At 46.9% G+C, this 22,783-nt stretch overlaps 2 protein-coding genes across 2 annotated transcripts in view; both read left to right on the top strand.

Annotated features, from left to right (window-relative positions):
- Window positions 1-1,472: 1,472 nt before the first annotated feature.
- LOC125907366 (uncharacterized) lies at window positions 1,473-5,103 on the top strand. Its single transcript, XM_049609062.1, has 2 exons — window positions 1,473-3,203; window positions 3,301-5,103. The coding sequence occupies exons 1-2, from the start codon at window positions 1,981-1,983 to the stop codon at window positions 3,671-3,673; spliced, it is 1,596 nt and encodes a 531-aa protein (XP_049465019.1). The 5' UTR covers window positions 1,473-1,980; the 3' UTR covers window positions 3,674-5,103.
- A 2,638-nt stretch (window positions 5,104-7,741) lies between these two features.
- Window positions 7,742-22,783, top strand: part of LOC120955313 (protein stum) — a 28,106-nt gene continuing 13,064 nt past the window's right edge. The window contains exons 1-4 of the mRNA XM_040376061.2: window positions 7,742-8,947; window positions 14,497-15,199; window positions 18,743-19,222; window positions 19,418-22,390. Of these exons, the coding sequence (XP_040231995.2) occupies window positions 14,595-15,199; window positions 18,743-19,222; window positions 19,418-22,390 (4,058 nt within the window). The 5' untranslated portion in view covers window positions 7,742-8,947; window positions 14,497-14,594. The remainder of the gene's footprint in view (window positions 8,948-14,496; window positions 15,200-18,742; window positions 19,223-19,417; window positions 22,391-22,783) is intronic.

Raw genomic sequence — 22,783 nt, 5'->3', positions numbered from 1 at the left:
AAACTGGTGGCGCCATCTGTTGGTGAGATAGCAACCCAGTGAAGCGCTTTCCTCGCTTTGAGAGCTTACTCCTTCCCTCTGTAGTGTTGTATGATTTCGCATAGAAGTTATGCATCGCTAGAACTAGAACGGCGATACGATTGTTTCAATACTAAACTCAAATGTAATCCACCAGCACTGAAGTAAGTGACGGTCGTTGGTGATGATACCCACGTTAGTGATGTGCTGTATGGAGCGCACCCACGACTCCGATCCGACTCCGACTATTGTAAGTTCGATTCCGACTCCGGCAAAATGGAACCACTAGATCACCCCGAAGTCGGAGTCGTTCGGAGTCGTCGGGAGTCGTTCGGAGTCGTCTGGAGTCGAACGACTCCGAACGACTCCGGGCGACTCCGGGCGACTCCGAACGACTCCGGACGACTCCGACTCCGGGCGGTTCCGGATGACTCCGGACGACTCCGGGCTTTTTCGGACGATTCCGAACGATTCCGGATATTGCAGCGCGGACCTACCTTCCGGAGTCCATTCCGAATTTATAGGAGTCGGATCGGAGTCGACTCCGGATTTTTGTCAACTTTACCCATCACTAACCCACGTAACTGACCACACGACCATTCTTATAGGATAATGGACGGAAAATTAGAAGGGTAACAACGGTCCAAGAAATGTCAAATACGTATACAGTCAGAATTCAATAGTTGAACGCTTTTTAGTTGGCATGCTTTTAAGTTGAACGCTCAATAGTTGGGTGACAGTTCAATTTAAAAGCATGCAAAACAAGCAGGTTTTTGAAAAATTCATAAAAATCTCATGACATGCCGAGAAAAATTTCAGACTTGTTTTGTATGGGAAAGCGTGTCAAATAAAAAGCACATATTCAATAGTTGGCTGGGAATCGTAGTTCAACCAGTGAATTCGGATTGTGATGATAAAAATCAATAGGTTTAACTTAATTCACTTTGAAACAATCGATTAATCATTAGTAGAATATAATTTCAATAAAAAAAAATAGGTTTAACAACTGTACATGAACATAAAAGAAGCAAAATGACACCAAATACTAGATAGCTACACAAAAATATTGTTAACCAACATGAATAGCGCAGCAAATGTTTGCCACGATTGAATAGCAGTAAAATTTTTACGCACAGCTAATCCGCCTCTTGATAATCGACGTTGTACTGTAATTGAATTTAAAATGTTTTGAATTTATGAAACAATTGGCGAAAATGTCAAATGAAATGTATCGAATGATAATGGAGAGAAGGATTCCGTTTTGTTAATTGGGAGTCTCATTTCTGGATGACATTGTTGCCCTGTGAAAATAATCCTCATTGGGATTATCCTATATACAGGTGCATTTATACCGTGTCCTTCTTTTACATGCCTTTTGTCTATTAGTTGTAGTTCACTTTTAATGTGAAGTATTCTCTTAACAATTAAAGCCAGCGATGGATCAAATCAGCTGAAACACACGGCACGATGCATCAAAATCTCAGCAGCTTGTTCGATGAATTGTATACCCGGTGAAAAGCTTTACCCAAACACTCAATGCAAAACAACTGATGTATGTGTTTGTTTGTTTGGGTTTTTTTTACTCCCGTTCTTTCACGTCCGCAAGACGACACACGAGAAAATTGCTGTGCAGAAGAAAATTACCGTGTTCCTGCTACATGGACAGGGGACCGAGTGTGCACCTTTGTTAAACCCGTCAGCAACCCACGTGCAAAAACGATAAACCGTTGTCGTGCGTTAATTGTAACCTACAACTCTCAAAAATCGACCGAACAACCGTGTTGTGTGTGCGTGTGTGTGTGTGGGAGAGCATTTTTCAGCCAACCCCCCCCTTCCCGTATCCTTCATCACGCTGTGGAATCTCTGGTGTAATTGGTGCCCACCCTCCACACCCGCTCCGGTGCGGAACGCGCAGCGAACGTGGCCCCGAACAAGAAAGCGCCCAAATCGAAACCGCCGAAAATGATGACCCGACGGAAATCGATACACGAATCGACGCTGCAGGCCCAGCTGCAGATGCAGGAGCGGGCGGCCGAGGAACAGCTCACGCTCGGCGCACTGGCGAACGGGATCGCCAACATACTCGCACCATCGCAAGCCTCGCAATCATCACAGACCGGCACGCAGCAGCAGTGCAGTGGGTTGGGCATGACCGGCAGTGCCACAGTAACTGCTCCCGCCTCTGCTGCTGCTTCTCCTGGACCAGTGCCGCCACTGTCAACCCTCCCAAAGCCACAGCCCACGAATGGCAGCCTGTTTGCAACGAAAAGCTCCGGTTTGTCACCGACCGGGGCCGGCACGTCGTACCACAACCAAACCAGCAACAGCCTGGCGGCAAAGCACAACGCAATGATGCGCAGTAAGACGGCCCGCATCGCGAAGCGAAGTGCACCGGTCGATGTGCCGCAGTCGTCCGGTGGAAGCACACCCACAAGCAACGCAACCGCCACCGTGACCAATGCGCCCGGCGGCAATACCCCGCACGGAGCCGGCATGGGGACAGCGGCGGCGGCAGCAGCAACAGCAGCAACGCAGGGTATAGCGTGCGGCCCGAACCCGGTGCAGCAAACGCTCGCCCAGAACGGCATGGATCCGGACGAGATACCAAAGTTCAAGGGTTACCGCATCATCGAGATCGACCACTTTCTGCAGTGGGCCGCCTACTCGCAGTTTATGCATTCGAAGCACTGCCCGGGCGGGCTGCTGAAACCGTACCAGGAGTACATCAGCGGCTGCTACTCGACGTTCGCGATGAAGTGCAGCAAGTGTGCCGCCATCATCACGCGCTCGTCGGAGAACTACATCCACCACAACAAGCTGATGAACCGGCTGGTAAAGGGGACGGTGCAGCTCGGCAAGGACTACGACGAGATGCAGCAGTTTATGGAGTCGCTCGAGGTGCCGTTCGTGACGCGCGAAGAGTTCCAGTCGATCCGCGGTCAGGTGAGCTCGTCGCTCGAGGATCAATCGGCGCTGCAGCGCGCGGTCGAGGAGCTCGAGCGGGCCTCGTCCGTCTCGTCCAAGCGGAAGCGGCACGGCAGCTGCAAGTACCACTACGAGGTGCTGAAGGTGTACCTTAACAAGAAGATGAAAAAGATGGAAGAGAATCTGCAGGTGTCGGTGAACGATTCGGTCGCGCTCGCGGTGAACGCTCACCTCAAGAACGTTTCCCACGTGCAGCTTGTGTAAGTGGGCGGGCTCACTGCAACCAAATTTGCTCACTGGTATGTTGATTTTTCACTCCCCCCCCCCCTTTTTTGTTTGCTGTCCTTCTATCCACAGGCCAAATGGTATGACTAACACTGCCACCAACTGTACAGCACTCAGTGGGATGAACGGGGGCATTAGTGCGACCACTTCCAGCAACAACATCGCCAACCTTGCCATCGGAACGATCAACGTGCAGAGCGTCCCCATGGCAACGGCGATGACACCGACGGCGACAACCACGATAAACGGCACGACCGGTGGAGCCAGTGACAGCGGCACCAACAGCACCAGTATGTACAACAGCTGCAACATCACGAATGGGGCGCGCCCGGTTGCAACGGGACCGGTCGGTGTGCAGCTGGCAACCGTGGCAGAATCGACGATCGGTGGTGGCGGTGTTGTCGGTGGCCGTCTACCACCGGGCAGCAGGGAACAGCAACACTGACCACTGGAACAGCTGGAGTGGCTAGGCTACTGGCTACCGGACGGATAGGTACTGTTTTAAAGTGCTCGTCGTTTGGGGGCGGTTGCCTGGCAACTCGGTCGGACCGACAGCGCACCACCTGCCAGAGGGAATCGTTACATGAAAAGACACAGACGGACAGATACACAAACGCACACTTAGTAGCAGTAGCAGCAGCAGACACACAAATACACGGAAAGCTATGTGCCAACGTGCAAATTTGGATACACAAATAAGAACACATACACACTCATTCGGGTATCAGAACGTATCTCGTCATATGCTTTTATAGTGATTTAGGTGGGTGGGACGTTAATAGTAGTAGAGACGGTACAGTGTTTTTAAATTCAAAGGGCATTACAGCGTATCGTGCTGTACGACAAGCGATATTAACTATTTTTATTTACGAAGCAACACGTTCATATACGCTCCCATTAGGCAAATCGGTATATGTACATGCGACAGGTGTAATCGAATACGATTTAGTTTATTTTTTTAGCGCAGATTAACGATGAAAAAAGTTGAACCCAAAACAAAGCACGTGAGATTATATGCGGAAAACGTCGTAGAAGAAATTGCTTAAAACAAAGAGATTATAAAACAAACAACAAAACAGGACTCATAAACGTACACATATTAAGTGGTTTATGGAAATGATATATATACATGGATATATACTTATACAGTGGGCAATGGACAGGACCTTTAATATTTGGGGCAGTAAAGAGAGAAGCTGAATATGAATCTAATTTAGAATTAAGTTAAGGGTATAATGGAACGAACACAAACTGCACCTTTGTGGCAATGTGTGTTCGTGTGTGCGTGGGTGTACGTAGCGGAACGCTTCAAATGGAGCGATTATTTCTATTGCCAATCGGAACTCTTTACAATTCGTATGTTTTGATCGGTTCCTCTGTGCCGTAGTTTTTAGTTTAGCTTGATAATCTAAAGGGCAACCCCACAACCAAAACTCCCCCTTGTTCCTCCCCCCAATCGACGCGTAATGTCGTGTTCCTTTTTGCGCTGTGTAATACGTAGTTGTACTTAAAGTTTAGTGTTTTATGTTTATCGTTTTTAAAGAAACACACAGACAAACTCATTGAGTGAGCTTTTTTTTGTTGGGAGGTGATGGAGCCTATTTTCTAAATGTTTTAAGGCAAAGATTTTGTTTTAACTTTTGGCCTTTTTTGTTGTACATAATCCGTTCCAATCGCACCGTGCACCGCACCTCCCCTCCCCCGATTTTATATGTAAAATGTGTAATGTAATGCGCTCATGATGTTTAGTAGATTAAGCGGTGAAAATCACACAGAGGGCAGAGGGCGACGAGTGAGCGAAAACGACCACCACTCCCCGTATCGGATAGGTAGTTTTTGAAATAAAGAAAACGTAAAAAACGATGTATCAATTAATTGTGAGTTTGAGGTTTAATTTACAACGAAAAAGTTCCCATTTTGCTACGCAATCCGAAAAACGGTTCGATCGTACAGGAAAATAAGTAACGTATCGAAGTGCTAGTGGAACTAATTGACTTCGAGGGCGTACAGAGCGGTGCAACAATTAATCATTTCTCGTGTACCATAAATCCATCATTTACGTACGTTCTCTCACGCCGTGCTGTGCGCGTTTATGTAGCACAAACAAGCACCCGGCCCCGGCAAGCCCGGTACTGTCGGTTACAGGTGACGGTATTCCGGTACACACAGTTTAAATGCTTCACAAATCGGACAAACACGGTTATAGGGTGGGTGGACCAAAATAATTAGTAAACCCCACCCTTTTTCCCCCGTTTGGTGCGCTATCGGCCAAACCTTCTGCAACGACACACGAACACACAAAAAAAAACCGGTTACAGTATGTGAAAGCCAGTACTCAACATAATCACTGTCGAGTGTTCCACTTTACGCCCAAATGGCACAGTTTAATCTTGGTGCGATTCGTTACACTATCACGTACCTGGATCGGTTTTGATGAGGGTTTGACCTGGGAGAAGAAGAAGAAGAAGAAGAACATCGTTGTAATGTTATAAGCAAATACACACGATAACTTCGCCCTGTTCAAACGTGTAAGGAAGTACTTTCCCCCCTTACCTGCTATTAACAAAACATAGGGGAGAACAAAAAAAACTCGCTCAGAAAAATGGAGCCAAAGAGGAAGCAAAAAGCAAAAAACCACAGCGTATAATAAAATATCGCGTATCACGAAGCAGCAAGAAAAGGGGTGAAAGTTTCCCCCGAGCTCCTCCGTGACACGTGAGCGACGGTGGAGACGCTTGGTGCTTCTTGCGAGGCGTAGATGACGTGTGTTACTTACACAGTCCACACTCCACCCGACGCCCTACCAGAACCAGATGTGTGACTGACCGGAAAATTCCCCGGCCACTAGAAGGGAAACTGGCAATTTTGGCCGGGTGGCCGGGAAGGGAAGGGTCCCTTTCCCTTTTCTTTTCGATTGGGTGTTCGTCGTGGTTCGCTTGACTGGGTCAATTGGGCGATTTTTGCTTGGGGTGTTTGTTAATCACTGGTGGGGTACACAGTCGGTTACAGGACATTACCGCTATTGTAAAGAATATTTTGCATAAATTTTAAAGTGTTACTTTTTATAAGGAGACTCATTTTAATAGAAAAAATGCATTAAAATGTTAAAAAAATTTAAATTGTCAAACAACAAGCATTAATAAAACGTTGTAGTAAAAATGGTACCATACTGTAAACGTACAACTTTGCTCCTCATTTACACCTGCTTTATGGGCCAAAAGTTAATGCAAAGCTTCGAAGAGGGGGAGGGGGCTATTTTTCTCAGTCTGCGTTTTTTTTCTTTTCTGAGATTTGTTGCGGACTTTGACCCAGATTTTAATTCCCCTTGTGTTTCGAAAACAGGGGATTGATGGTATGGAAATTGGAGGAAAATTAAAACGTGTTCTTTAGAATACTTTTCATTTTGTGAGTTCCAAAAGAAAGTCGTTTGGAAAAGAAAGCAAAAGAAAATGAAATAAAATAGAAACAATTACGATTTAAGATATAGAAGATCACATTACTTCACTTTCATTCTTTTTGATAAAGTTTAAGTTTTGCCGAATAATTTGTTAAATGTTATCAATAAAAAACATTAAAAAGAGTTAACAACTTATCTTCCCACAAAGCTTTTCAATCGTCCCCATCATCATAATGCCGGGATCGTTTGTTTGCTTCCCCCCCCCCCAGCGAACAAAGCGTTACACCGTTACACACCGATGCCGAAAAGTAACGCTTGTGCCACTTAGCGAAAGCGAATGTAAACGATAAAAAAATAACATCCAATGTAGCGTCATTTCTTCTACTTCTTCGCCAGATTCACCCGGCGTCCCGGCTGAACCGGCGAACGACCATAAACACTAACGTCACGAGATCGAAAAAAACAAAAGCGCGGTAAATAATGGACCATCGGCTTTATGTACAAATTCAAAGCTGACAAGTGAGTGGCTGAGTGCGATGGCGTTACATACCCGATGCGTTAGTAGACCGTCCCTAGGGGAGGCTTCGGGAGCTCCCGAAAGCTTTGAGTGGTGCCAGTACCGTGGTTGAGTCGTTTCCGTGCGGGCGAAGTTTGCTGTTTGGCACGCTTTGTCGGTTGGAACGCGCCGTACTAGGAGGTTTAGGACTGTTTTAGGACAATAGTAGGTGGACACGTAGGTGTTAGTAGACGGTAATAAAGCGAATAAAGTGTTTTGCGCTCAGACTTACAGAGGTTTAGCTGGTGGTAGAAATAAATTAAAATTAAATGTGAAGGTATTGCAGCAGTGAATTTTCCTCTATTTGCTTGATGCTCCAGTTTCGGGCAGTGTTTAAGGTAACGGCTACTAAGATTGGTAAAGTGAAGAAAAAATAATGCTTTATGCAGTATGTTTAGATTACTGAGTTCAAGTCCTAAAGGCAGTTGACAGTGATCCTACGAAACCCCAATCCCGTCGCAGCTCGGGACAAACGTCCAATCAAAGCAACCTGCTCTCTGCTTTCTGGCTGCAGTCAAGAAACCCCTTTCCACACGAACCTGCCCAAGTGTGAAGTGTGCGACGTACCAACTTCGTAACTAAAAAGTGTCACTTCCTTTCGCAAAACGGCTGGCCGCGGCATAAAACGCTTACATAATTTCGCTTCTCCACGTGCGTGCAATCGAACAAGTGCCCGTGCCACGGCGGGGGCAATAGAATAAATTACCCAACAAGTACGATAGCGCAAAAGTGCAAGCAGCGCACGGTGGCGAGTGTGTCGTGCCGAGTCTTCCCAAAATCACACCCTGGCTGGATAACAATAAGTCACGAAATGGTATGATTTTGGTGAGGAAAAAACCCCCCAAATCGTTCAATTATTTAAATTCTAACATTTTGTAATCGCAAATAAGGTGCAGACAAAGTGTATATGTGTGTGTGTGTGTTTCTGTCCGAAGATATGATTGATTAGGGTGTGCTGGTTTCACTTTCGCTTCACGCCGATATGGTTCATCCTTGTTACAAAATTCTGTAATTATCCCTAATGGAATGGGGCGTGGATGCCCCGGATCCCAATCATACATCGCGATGTGTGTGTGTGGTGGTGGTGATGGTCGCGCGAAATTTGCACAGCAAAGATTTATGGCTTTCCGATATCTAATCGACTGATCGAGGAAGGCTTGGCTTGGTGCAGCTTGCGTGCATGCAACCGGGCGCCATCTTCGAACGGTCCAGTGAAAAGAGGCAAAAAAAAAACGGGTAAAATATATGCGGTTCAGTGAAAAATGATGTGCTCATTTCCGGTCCAGCAGGTTTAACGTATAGCACAGCCCAAATTGCTTGGTCATCGGCCATAACGGATAGGAGAGGAGAGGGAAAACGTAGCGGAACCCTTTACGTCGCCGACTAATGAGTGCAGCGGAAGCAATCGATCATTAGGTGGAACTGCATAAGACGGCACAGGTAGATCAATCTATCAAAGTGTGCCACGCCGTGCCGTGAAACTGGTGGCGTGATGTGACGGGTGGTTGAAAAATAAAAGTGAATTAAAATTAAATGTAAGTTACAACAAAAAAGAGTGAAAGTTAAACAGAAAAGTCCTTCAAGGCAATTACAATCCACAAGCTAGTGTTCTAATCGCACAAGGATTAAGCGGAAGATGTACAGCCACCACTGCCCACCATAATGGTGACAGTGAATGTAGTGCATATCCCGGTCACGGCACCAACAGTCGAAGAGATGCCGGCGCCGCCTTGTACCACACGAACGTCGTGGTGCTGATGAACCAAGTAAGTAGTGCGATGAGGGCATACCCTCTGCTTGCACTTTACATTTTACACACTGTGGCACACACACACAAAAAAAGCGAAAAAACACAACAATCAAAAACACCATTTCTTTTCGCAAATGTAGGCTAGTAAGTGCAAAGACACGGCGAAAAGTGGGTGTTTGTTTATTGTAGCCTGCACACTGCAGTTTTGAGCTGGGCTGGATGGAATTTACGGATGGAGTGTACACACTTACACACGCCTGGGCACAAGTTCGTCGCATTAACTGGCTGTAAAGTTCAGGGAGACGCCCTACCCTACGCTACCCGCGCCAAGTTTGCAGAAAGGGCATTATTTAGGCCGTCGGGGATTTGCGCTCCACCAGCAGCGGGAGGATTGGCGTTCGATTATGTGATTCTATTTCGCATTCCGGTGTTCCCATCGTTGACAGCTTTTGAAGGGTGGTATGGGAGGAGAGGGGTGGGGGCTGTGTTGTGTTGTTTATTGGAATTTCCATTTTAAAAGGAGGCTATTCACCCGAAAGGAATTCCCCATGCAAGTGTTGTGTATGGCTAGGTGCGTTTGGAAAATCGGTCATTGCTAGTTTATGGTATTTTTTTTGGGAGAACCTACAACGCCTTTATTTTATGCAACCATAGTAATTTTAACAACAATTATAATATTAATGAATTATAGAAATGTACTAAAAAGAGTAAAAGAGTCTGGAAAACACTTTATTTATAATAATAAACACACAATATGGTGTCTTATACCCCAAATACAGCAATTTCCATACTGCCACCCCTAGCTTCAATAGGCCATTACGCCTTCAAATGACTTCATTGCGCATCGTGGTGTTGTTGGTGTGTTAATTTTGCACCCCTTGCTGGAGCTATAAACACATAAAGACTCCTCCAGAACTACACAATGCCATAAGGGGGTGCGAGGGCAAAAAAAGCCTTTTGATTGATTCCACTAAACGGTACGCAACAAGACAGCTCGTGGCACACTCGTGGCACGGCATGCAATGTTTATGTTTTAGCGTATAATAGGACTTTCCAAAATTTCAACTTCTTCTTACGCTTATCTTGCCTGAAGACGGACTTTAAAGTTGTGTGCCAACACAGCTAAGGTACATTCCGATGTACAATCGTGCACACGTCCCCAACAACTGAGCCAATAAAGAGGAGCAGACTTGAAGTCATCACCGAAGTCATCAAGACGGCATGCGGTACATGTTGGAGGGTCTAGCGGTCTAGTCGAAGCGTAACATTTATGCCTCATGATATGCATCAAGTATGGAACGTAGAACCAAGAGTCGTGGCTGGTGAAAAGGCGAGATAAGAATAAGAGTGAGGCAAATTCCAATTAGTCACAAGAAGAAACTATCTAGGTTAATTCTTGTTACAGTGACGTACTGATGATGTCTGGGGAGTGAAGCTTTTTGTGAGGACCACATTCTTGGGAATGTTGTTGAAAGTCTGCATTAGGCTGTTGATACTATAAATAAATAAATAAATAGATACTAATGTTGGTTGCTAAAGTCATTGTAATGTACTTTTTATCAATAATTCCATCTTTTTTATGAAATCCATTATATCCTCAGGATATTGGAGCAAATATAGGTGACTTCAATTATTGGGGATCTTGTTAATAACACATCAAAACGCTTACAGTATGACAGTTCCCTACATCAGACATCATGCAAAAACTCAACGACCCGCTCGGCCGGCTCAACAACCCAACTCCATTCGAAACAGTTCGAAGTCCAAGGAAATTCGTCGAACTCTTTCTCTGCTCCAAGTGTAAATGGCGGTCCGTTTTGGACCGTTGCTCGGTTGACACGAAACGAGGTCACTCCATCCGGCTTGGACGATCGATATTGACCAGGCACCTCAGGTACCGTGGTCGAGGTACTTGCTAAACCCCATTCTCCAACACGCGTGAATGTGTTTGTGTGTCTGTATGTGAAAGTGTTCGTGTGGTTGTGCTTGGCCAGCCCGAAAGGGGTCCTGATTTGTCCAAGTTACCGCTACCATAGCTGTGGAGAAGTTCGTTCACCCTCCAGTATCTGAAATGACCACAGCAGTATGTGGGCCGCTTTGCGACTGTGTTAGAAGAAAGGAATGCTAGAAGGAGGTCCTCATTCAAATGAGAACGCGTGTGTGTGTGTGTTGAGGAGTTTTTTTCCACTGCTTATCGTTCTGGTGGTAAGGAATGCTAGAAGTACCGTGTGTGTGTTGGTCAACAGTGGTACGTTTTGAGTAAGTGTTTGTGACTACTGCCCCATTTGAGCTGACGTTAGCGTCATCGGCTCGATTTTTGGAAGATGTACTAAACCGTGTGAAACCACTTTCAAGCAGAGGTAGCAGCAAGTAGCAGCAAACCGGTGGCAGAAACCGCCGCCAGCTGCCAAGGGGAATGGGAAGATTGTTTGCGTTTGCGCTTTTTTGTAGTGGTCAGCAGTTGCTTTGCAGCTGTGGTAGTAGTGGGGGTAAGGTGTGCCGGAGACTCGAATAGCGGTCAGCATAATTTGCCTACCCACGCTACCACCGATCCTCGTGAGACATGCGGCTGCGGGGATATGCTCCTGCTGACCGATTCCTTGTGTGCCTTTCGTACCCCATTCCGTCTTCAGTCGCATGCAAAAAACGCGCACACATTTTAGCGTGTGCAGAGTGGTAGGTGGGTTTGTATGGAGCAGTTTAGTATGGTTCAGGCAATGAGTTCCACTACAGACGACGCTGGAACGACCCACATATCGAGCTTAAGTTTACAAAGGGTAGCTCTAGTCCCTCGTTAGAGCTGTATTAGCAGTATTGGAATAAGCTGTTTTGTTTTAAAATGTTTAAGGAGATGAATTCTTAATTCGACAATGAAAAGGGCTTGAATATTGAAGAATTAGATCATATGAATGTTTTTAAAGAACATCTATGAAACAAAAATACAATCCAACGATGAACTGAATTCGATCCAGAGATGAGAATTTAATGTACAAATCATAAATTATGATCTTATCAAGAATCGTATTTGCCAGGAATATGATGTACTCTTAAGTCTGTGCTAAAAATATCCCCGATTTGGGACCCGCAGCACCGCGCAGAAATCGACACCAACGAAACGCAACCTGACCCATTATTTTCATAATATAATCAGCACCACCCACCACCATCAACCAGAGACTGCCATCTGGTCGGGGATGTATTAGAAGTACGGGCCTGTACTTCCTTGACTTTTGCTAGCGACCGATTTATGAATGAATCTGAGGTCCCACACACCTCGGACCGTTTCCGAGGCCACACGCATTGAAAAGGTAAAGGAAAAGTGAAAACCGAAAACCAAATTCCTTCGGCAGGAACAAGTGTTAAATGGTTTGGCCACAAGAGCGGCGGAAGACGTTGGACGACGATTGTTTTTACTAAAAATAAAACACCAATTTATTGTATGATTTAGAGGAATATGGGTTAGCAAATGCGCTGCTGACGTAACACACCGGGGCGGGCTGTTTGCGCGGGCAGAGTTGTCGACCGACTTCAGGTGGTTGTTGTTGTTTTGCTAAGGAATTTAGGTACTGTAGTAGCCACTTGCTAAGGTTTTCCTGTTTTTCCTTACTCCAAAATTAGCTCAGGCCATGCGAGTTTGAACACGATTTGCCCATTCAGTGCTAGAATCGGACATGTTTGCGTTGGAAGGTAGTTCATTTATGAGCATTCTGTGTCAAGCACCATAACTAATCGTTTAATAAAGAGAATTGAAGTCATTACCGGTGTTGAAGACAAACGAATTTATTGTATTTCAGATTCAAAAGTGATTTTTGAAATGTTTTATAATCAATTTTATCGAAAAGCATCACATAAGTAAAAATAAAAGAATATTGTAATTCTTTAAATTGTAAGAATTAGGGGAAACATCATCGAAATAAAGACTTATAATGAAATGAATGATTTCAAACCAAGTTTAAAATCAGAAACGCCATCTTGTTCCTATAAGACACAACAGCTTAAGTTAATAAATTGTAAACGTTCAACGTTCTTACCTCGTTAGTTCTTACTGCATGCGCCTAAAAGTATGCAAAAGTGTGTATTTTAATAATAATGTCTGAAATCTTCCTGTTTTGTTTTAAAACATAAACACATAAACAATTTTTTGTCAATCACAAGTGCAATACCTCAATAAGAACTATACAAATAATAACAACATGCAATGCTTGTTTCGCCTAAAGTTATGCAATTGGCCACTCAATATTGCATTGTTAAAGCTTCTGCTAATTTTCTGTTTGGACTATCAACATTTAATAGATAAGCTAATTGATAAATTACTTCTCAACAATCTGTGGGTAAAAAATCCACTCTTTATCCCGTTTTTGTGAAGAACATTTGGCTTTACGTCAGAAAATATTAATAATTGCGCCTAATTCATAATGACGCTTATTTTGCCCGATGAAATCTCGCCGTCCATCGCACAAGCCCCGGATGAACAATCACTGTACCACAATTTTCGAGCAGCTTGCCAGACGCTCCCGTGTCCTATGGTGCGTTTCGGTTAGGTTAAGGGGGTTGAAAAATTATAATTTCTCGCTAGTTTCACGCAAAGCAAAATTAAGGTAGTACAGTTGTACGGGCAGAAAAGATTCCGTTCGGGGCACGCTTATCGTGGTTTCCTTTTCGCGTGACGACAGCCACCATTTCCTCGTGTTTTCTTTACAAACACACACACTTCTAATACAACACTCATAACGGTGAAAGTGAAATGTGATCCTTTAATGTTACTCTATAAAAAAAAACAAAAAAAGAAAACCGGCCGGCCGGCTCGCGATTAATTTCATCCAAAAGGGCTGGATTGTTTCGGGTGGGTTCCTTTTTGGAGCCCTGCCCTGAATGAGGCCACCGCAATTCAGGTCCCCGGAACAGTCGCTCATACACGCAAAATCAAATACACTCTGTTTTAGCGGCGTGCGACGTTCTGCACGGCCCAATTAGTTGTGCGAGTAGTGGGTGGTGAGCGGTTTTTTTGGTAGTAATTTGCATAAAAATTGTCCCCCCCACGCGTGACTGACGTCGTAGAGGCGTCGAGAGGTGTGAGGGAATTTCCCTGTTACGCACGGTTGGGTGGTGTTTTGATTTATTTGCTAATAGCATTTAAGCAGAAAAGCAGTCGGAAGAGGGTGTAATGTGATTAAGGGTGCCGTTTCGGTCACCTCATTAGGTGGAGAATATTTTGGGGCTTAATCTGTGTCACGATTTGAGAGTCAGGAATGTAGACAAAACAAACCATTTTTTTTCAATTATTTGGCACATTTTATATAAAAAAGAATTGATTATTCTGGGTTTAAAATAGGATGAAATTCATGCCAAAACGATATAAAGAAGGTTCCTAATTAAAATCACTTTACGCTCCTGAATAGGACCAACGCACTCAACCATCTTTGCTCTATATTTGTGTTGAATCAACATGTACTTCCACCCCTGCCCGATACCGTATAATCATAATTATAACATCATTATACAAACCAGAACGGAAGGGTTCACTTCCTAGTCGTTAATTGACCCTCGCTTACCGGCTCGTTTCAGGTGTTCCAGTTCCAGCTCGGCCACACGGGAGCGCAACCGACCCGGTTCGACACCGTCGTAGCAACTCGCAGACGCTGGCTAGACCGGGACCGGCCAGAATGTACAGCCAGAATGGCGGCCGAAGCAGCAGCAGCACAGCCAGAGCGTCAGCAGCTTCTACCGTGCAGCAGCGCTACCCACCGAACCACCATGCGTACGGGGCTGGTGGTGGTGGTGCAAGTGGTAGTGTTGGCCGCAGTCGTCCTGGCTTTCTCGGGAGCTACGGTTCGTCCTCCACACCATCGTCATCGTTGGAAAATCAAAGATCGCTCGAGGGACAGCACAGTGCCACGAGCACGACCGGTACGGCGACGACCAGCCTGTTCGGCGATCCGGTACTGCCCGCGACCCGCCATGCCGATCTGCTCGGTGGTGAGGATCTGTACCAGAATCTTAAGAACAACATCGAGCTGTACCATGCGAAGCTGTACAACGATCAGGAGCGGCAGCGACAGGCGGAACGGGACGCGCTGTTTGAGCAGTACGCGAACGGAGCAGCGCATCGCTCGGTGTCGGCTGTGGGTGGCGGGGGAATGGTGAAAGGAGGGCTGGTGAAACCGGCCGCTGACAATGGTGTGACGGTGTACAGCGAGATGCCGGCACGGAGGAGAAGCTTCGGTAGGACGCAGTCGGCAGGGATGGGAGTAGACATGAGCACGAGCAGGTGAGTAATAAGGAATAGATAATCCATTTTGATTTCATTGTCGAGATGAGTTCTGCATTCGAGATGAACATTGTTTTTGGTACTCTATCAGTACCAAACGATTATGCAGGGTTTCCCAAGGTTTTTTGTTAGTTTTATGAAAATTTTTGCTTACTATCCATATTTTTTTATGTGCTCCCACAATTGTTTGGTAGTTTTTCTGAGTTTGTTGGTCCTATTGTCCAATGGGACGATACCAATAAATCGTGGGAACAAACCAAAAATCTTTGAATAAATCGTGAGATGAGTTCAAAAATTACGGGAATCAACCAATAAATCGAAACCTTGTATGTGTGCCATCCATTCTTGTCTTTTTCATACAAAACGTATAACTGTCATAGAATAAAATTTTGCTGAAAATCCCTAATTTTTTTGAAGAGTGTACATGTTGGATCAGAAAATGAGGAAAACTTGTTGTATATATGACATAATTACAACGCATTGATGAAATCTAGCTGACAAACTTCTTTAAAAAAGTTGTTATATGAATTTGCTGTCACTTAAGGAGGCATCCATAAATGACGTAACGACGTGACGCGACGTAACGTTACACTGATTGAAGAAGGAAACATGAATACTACTTTCGACACTAATTTTTGTTCACTGGGCCGGTCTCGTGCTACAGTCGTCAACTCGTACGACCTAGCAACATGTCCATCATGAGTGTAAGCCCCAAATAGACCGTTTTCCCATACCTAGTACTGAATATCCTGCTATGGTAACAATAAGCAACTGAAAGCCCATTTGACTAGTGGGTACAGACAGGGCTTGACCGACCATCGGTTGTTGTGACAAAGAAGAAGATTTTTTGTTAATTAAAGATTCCTAAAATGCAGTCTTGTTTCGCATGGGTCACTCTCTAGTTAAAGTCTTTAAGCTTGTGAGTTTACATTATGCCTGTCTTTGGTTTCAATTCTCAAATGGACCAAGCGAGCGATGTATAGAATCTTAAGCGTTACAAAAAAAAGAAGAATTTTGGATCCGTATCTGCAAACATGAAAGAAAATAGCACCAATTATTAAACAATGCTATGAAATGCCTGAAAGGTCTAATACTTCTCAAGATTTCAAGGGTTTGTGTAGCAAAAGTAGACAGTGTTCTGCCTATTTGTTGTTAGAAAAAATGTTAGTGTTTGTTTTGGCACTTTTCCTAAGACATAGTAAGAATATTTGTAATAAAAAAGTAAATTTAGCATAATTTTTCATTAAGTAAATCTAGCATTGTAATCAAATAACGCATCTCATTTAAAAAAAATTAAATTAAAGCTTCTTTTAAAGTAGAGAAATAAGATCTGAAGAATGATAATTCTGAGAAATGAGGAAGTTATGTTAAAACATGAGCGTAGAAGAACTCTTATTTTGACTTACCAGCAAAAAGAAACATTGCGCTCCAAAAAGAAGAAAAAATATACACGTCAAACCAATCAGGAAAACAATTATAACGTTACGTCATAAAACGGAATGACCCTTCTAAAATCAGCACTACTACCGCTGTGCCTGCTACCCCGGCTTCACCGTTGCATTCCAAAACGCGATCACTTGTCGCCCCATTCCGTGGGTTTGGTACACGAATAAATAGTTCACCTGTTTTTCCGTACACGTTGCTTTGTTTTTTGTCACCGAGCGGAAAATGGGAACATTCTGCTCCGGAATTTGCCTCACCACTGGTCAGAAATGTCATCACATTGATGACGTCGCGGTAAACGGTGAAGTTTGCCACGGTGGGTTAGTCTTAGAATAGAACGTAACCCTCGGGGAGGGCCGAAGGGGAGAAAACGCATCAGAGGCACCATCGTGATCTCATGGTGGCCATATTTTGCCTAAACTATTTTTAAGACCTCGCCACTAACGGTAGAGTGCATTCCTTCTGTCCGTTCTGGTCCGTTCGGAATGAAAGTTGTTTCATCCTGCACGGGTCGCACGATTCAAGGACGCTCCGGTATTCTTTCTTTCAAGTGTGTGTGTGGAGGTTTCTACTGTTGTGCTGTCGCCCTAAAACTATTTGCCTTCTCGAGTGCATGTGCATTCCTATCTTCATGTTCTCGACCAAAGCTCGGGCAAGGTGGTTTGACATTTGTAAAATGTCAGTACTATCTCTTCTTTTTGCATTTTTTCTATGAGCATATTGTGGAATGTATTCAAGATTCTGCTAACGTAATGGGAATTACATTGTTTTGAAGTAAAATATGGCTTTTTAAAATGATTTTTAAACATTAATGAAAGCAAAAAAGTTTTTTATTTTTTTAAATGAATTTAAATTAATCAAAAATAGTTCTTATAAAAGAGGGTTTACTTGGTTAAAAAGGAGTTTTCTGGCTTTTTGGTAAATTTTCATGGTTAAATGAAAAAGTTATCGTACTTTCTTTTAGATCTTCATTCTGTAACTACATCAGTGCAAAAAAAAGTGTGTTAACATGAATGAATTACCTTAGCAATCGATTTAAAATAAAATAATATAAAAAAAACGAAACAAAAACGCGCTAAACCCATCTGCATATTTGCAGCTCAACAAATGGGCAAAAAGCATACTTACAGCAAACGAAACATCCCCCCCCTCCCTCTCGAATATCAAAGCAAATGCCAAACATAACGACTGTCCAGCCATGACGTCCGGTCTTTTGACGGTCAGCGCCAGAGACCCCCGGAAAGGCCTTCGCCGCGGTGTCCGAATCAGGTGCCGGGCGGGTTTTATCGCTTGCGCCACCTTTTCATTATCTCCCTGAACTTATCCTCATCGAAAGCGACGTTGACGGCCGGTCAAGGAGAGAACGAGAGAGAGAGAGCGAGAGAGAAACAGCTCAAGTCGCCGCAAGATGTTGGTTACACAAAACCGCTTCGCCATACCAAAAAAAAAAAAACAAAGCAAAAAAGAAGAAAGGAAATAGTGCGAAGTGGGTCCATCATTTACATCGCTTCGCTGGGGGAGGGTGCGGGTTTGGTTTTGTGAAGCGATGAAAGGGAAAAGACCGGGTAAGGGAAAAGACCGACTGACCAACTTGTGCCCGCACGCACAGCTACATGGAGGTCACTCAGTGGGGCGTTATGTACTCGCGCGCTGTACCGAGTTTGTACCGGTTGTACCGGTTTCACCTGAACCGGTCGGTCCTGCGTTTTGGGTACAGTTGTTTGAGACCACCTCAACAAAGGGCTCTCAATTTTTTGTTTTATATACAACGCTGGGAATGTCCATTCCGCTAATGCTACCAATACACGCACACCCCAGTTTGACACACTTTCGGGCCGGGTGCTTTTTGACAGTGTCTGCGGCAGACGTCAAACTGACGCCAAGAGCTTTTTTTTGGGTGTTACCGTAAGCTTCGCTTGGGAGTGCTTGTTGAGGTCTTAAAATGGTGCAAATAATTAATTTTGAAAAATTATTACATTTTTTTTAAATTTATCTCGAAAATATACTCTCATTATGCAGGAGTGTTTCTGCAATAAATTTTAACCTTTTAGAATTAACTTATATTGATGTAAACTACCTTTTACCTTCCCACCCCTTCAGATCGAACATTTTCGACATGGATCTGCTGAAGCAGAACGATTGGATTGATTTCTCCGAGCACGAGTACCAGCATAGCCTCATTCCCACCAACAGCCGCACGGTGGCCGACGTGCAGCAGTTCACTGGCGGCAACATAACGCGCCGGATCGAGAATGGCGTCTTCCAGAATCCGCGGGCGGCAGCGGCGGCCCGTGCCTCCCGGCGCAACTCCATCACCGACTCGAGCGTGTACGGGATGCGGGGGTCCGCGATGGTCGATATGATGGGTGATGCCGGACCGGGAACGGCCACCTTCACGGTGATCGGGCACGGACCGGTTGGATACGAGGAGGGAGCCTCGGCACTGCCCGTGGGAGGGATTCACGATCCTTCCACGTCGAGCGATGGGAACAGTGAGTTCGAGCGGATGCTACGGTACGGCCGTACCGATCCATCGACTGCCATTATCAGGGATAAGATAAACACGGGATCTAATTTTAGGTGAGTGTGGGGTTATTTTTTTTAATGAAGTACCAGGCGCATCCATTGAGCGTTATTGTTACAAAGCACCAGGCGCATCCATTGAGCTTTATTGCTACAAGGCACCAGGCGTCTCCATTTGATTTTATTTTTTTCTGGTTCTTGTTTTATATATTGATCCTACCTCTTCTTAACCAATCTCTTCTCATGTTTTAGAGTATCGGACGCACGCCAGCACAAAAACACCGCCTTCACCATCATCAACGAAGTCCTGCCCAAGTCCAGCTCGTTCGATCTGGCCGGCGGTAGCAACCGCTACTCGCCGTACCGCGAGAAGCACCGGCTCGCCTCCTCCCGCATCCTGTCGGCCAGTTCCGCCACCCAGGGCACCTCGAACGTCGGCTTCTATGGTTACGGGGCCGATTTCCCCGAGGAAGGCTCCATCGGTGCAGCGCACGGTCATCGGAGGCGTTTCAGCGGCTCGGAACTGTCCCTCAGCACGCTCGGTGGCCACCCGAAGGCGGCCTCCGCCCGCACGAAACGTCCCGCAAAGTCGAAAACCTCCCTCTCGCTAGCGCCCAACCCGGGCCGGCGGCAGCGCGGTGTGCTCGAGGTGATTAGCAAAAAATCGACCGTGCCAAGTGCCAAAGTGACAATCACGCAGCCGTCGGAGGACGGGCGCTCGATCACGCCCACGCCGAGCGAGTCGGGCCTGTCCGGAACGGGGACGGACGGCGATCGCATATCGATACCGGAGCATCAGTTGAAGAATCTGAAGCTGTTTGGCTACAAACCATTCTCCGGCCGGCCCACTCTATCGCCCGTACCGGACAAGGATTCGATGGAAAGCTCGCAGGCCGATCTTAAAGAGGGAGGAGCTGGCAGCGGGAAGAAGGGCGGCGAGAAGGGAGGCTTCCGAGCGCCCGTTTTTAACATTCGAGGGCTGTTGATGTCACCAAGGTCGCGGGACAAAAGCAAGGAAGTGTCCCCGGGGCGGGCAGACGGCAGTAAGGACGCGTCCGTGGAAAGGGATCCCAAGGCGCAAAGCAAGGCGGAGCCACCGTCCGGCAAGGAGGGAGATGTGCAAGCGTCGCCACCGAAAAAGCGACGCTTCAATCTTGCCCGCGCCATCATAGAAAGTGCCCGAAAGGGGGGCAGCACTGAGCCGGAGCCGGAAAAACACGCCAAACCAGCGGGGGCGGCGGCTGCAAAGGCATCGCAGGGAGAGGAAGAAAGCGGTGAGAAGCGAAAGATGGCACTGAAGATGAAGTTTGGCATCGTGCGGTCGGGCGTGCGCAAAGACTCGGAAGGCAACGGGGTGAAGGAGAAGAAAGCCGATGGAAAGAAGGGAAAGGCAGCGAAGGGCGCGGCCAAACCATCAGGCACGGCTAGTGCTAAGGGGAAGAAGCCGAAGACGGTCGCAAGTAAGAAGGGTGGACGCTATGACGATGATGACGATTACGATCCATACGACGAAGGACCAAAACGGTCGAAAAAGTCAACGGGTGGTGGAGGAATGTTGAAGAGTGCGTTGAACTACGCCGCAAGTTTTCGTTCGCGCAGTGATCGTGTTGGAACGGCGGGTCCAGGTGGACGTCGAAAGCCGACTGCTGCGGAGCTTCCAAAGGGTGCGTCGAAGGCGGGCCAGAGAGGCACTGGCAGGGACGCAGCCATGGAGAAGCTTACACCCAACGCAAGGAGGAGAGACAAGAGTGCAAAAGGTGGAATGGGCGAAAAAGATCAAAGGAAAATGGGTGCAACCGGGGGTGGCGCTGGACGTGTAAAGAGTGGAAAAGCACTGCCGGGAACTCCGGCAAACCGAGCCAAATCGGCAGCCGGAGGACGGGGGAGGCAGCTGAGACGAAGCAGCTCGGCCGTTGCACTCGACCCGGGCCAGTTGCGGCGGGCGAACAAGCTGTACGAGAAGAACCAGAAAGCTGCCGGCGGTGCTGGCGGGATGATGGGAGCGGGCAAGAGTGGCCGCGGTGGCAAGAGCAGCAGCTCGCTGATCCAGTCCAAGGCGAACCGGCACTCCGACAACGATATGACCGGCCCGGGAGGGCTGATGAAGAGTGACAGCCGCGGGGAGATGCGAAGTGGCAAAGGTTCGGCGAAAGCGACGGACGGGGCCGGTTCCGACACTAAGGAACGCATCGAGAAGCGTGACTCGGAGCGATCGCTGAAGAAGAGCGACAGCAACAAATCGCTCGCAACGATGGGCGGAAAGCCGAAGAAGAGCGACTCGAAGAGTTCGCTGCTGAACAAGCGGTCGGATTCGCGTTCGAGCCTGCACCAGACGGCAGCAGGGACGGGTGGCGGAGACTCCTCGGGCGGCGGTGGTGGAGGCGATGCGTCCGGGACGGAGCTCGGTGGCAAGAGTCCGCTCAATGCCGTCACGGAGGGAGCGACCGATGTGGGGGTGAAATCGGCACGCCCCACGCCGAAGCTGCAGAGCAAGGGATCGCTGCTCAGCCTGATCAGCTTGAAGGGAAGCAAGCGCAATTTGGACCGTGCCGCTGATGCTGGCCAACGGCCCGACACTGCCACTACGACGGCGACCGCTATCGATGGGACGATGGCATCCTCCACTCGCCTGCAGTCCGCCTCAATTAGAAACGCTCCCGGTACGGCGGGAGCGGACGGTACAGGGGAAGACACCGTTGGATCGAAGGCGGGCGGCATGAACGAAAAACCGACCAGCACGAAACCGCTGCGCAGGATGATGAGCCGGGGATCGCTGCTTTCTATCAAGAGCATTGCTCACGCCCGTTCGTTCACCAACATTCGTCCACCGACGGCGGGAGGTGCTGGAGCGGGCGGGGATGGTGAGACGGGAAGCGGCGGTACGATGGCACCGCAAACGATGACGAAGGTGACGGAGGGTTCGCAGGAGCACGACGATACAACCGACACCGAGACGAGCCATGGGGCGGGTGGTGGTGGTGGCGGTGACGGGCAGGGCTCGATGGGTGTGGCAACGCACGAGCTGACGGTGGCGGGCGACGGCGAGGGTGAGAAGGTGTCGAACGAGTACAATGGCGAGCACCGGATGAAGTCGCCGATGGCGGAGCACAGGCAGCAGCAGGGTAGCCGGAGTCCCGGGATGGACAACGTTTCAAGTGCCAACACGGAGTCGATGCGCGATCGGACGATGGGCCCGGACGGGGGTGGCGGTGCTGGAAGCAACAGGTGAGTGGCAATGTCTCTTTAAATCTGGAGCTCAATTTCGCTCACATTTGCCCAATATTCGAAGCAAGTGTTCAACTCTACCTAAATTCCTTCCTTGAATGACGTTGTGCTCATTGTATGTGCCTTTGTCCTGATAAATATGCTTTCCAATTTATATTGATTATAAGCTTCTCGATGTATCTCTGTCTCGTGTTGCGTCTCTTTGTAACCTTAAGGCCGGGCTACATTGATCGTACTCGCACGCGGAATTTTGATTTTCACTAGCGCATCTGGCGGCGGCTGACCGAAGCATTTTGCCAAGCAATTTGGAGCCGCTCCAGAAAATACGTTAATTTTCCATGTTTTTTACTTAAATCGGAGGAGAAAAGTTTTGTAAAACGTAGATACACATGT

This window comes from Anopheles coluzzii, chromosome 3 (assembly GCF_943734685.1).
Source record: "Anopheles coluzzii chromosome 3, AcolN3, whole genome shotgun sequence".
NCBI classification, from domain to species: Eukaryota; Metazoa; Arthropoda; class Insecta; order Diptera; family Culicidae; genus Anopheles; species Anopheles coluzzii.
Note: the sequence above shows the minus strand (reverse complement) of the source record. Positions and strands in the feature narration are given on the sequence as shown.

Coding starts and splice junctions, on each gene's coding strand:
- LOC125907366 (XM_049609062.1), top strand. CDS start 1,981: ATGATGACCCGACGGAAATCGATACACGAATCGACGCTGCAGGCCCAG. Junction 3,204..3,300: donor GTTTCCCACGTGCAGCTTGT/GTAAGTGGGCGG, acceptor TTCTATCCACAG/GCCAAATGGTATGACTAACA.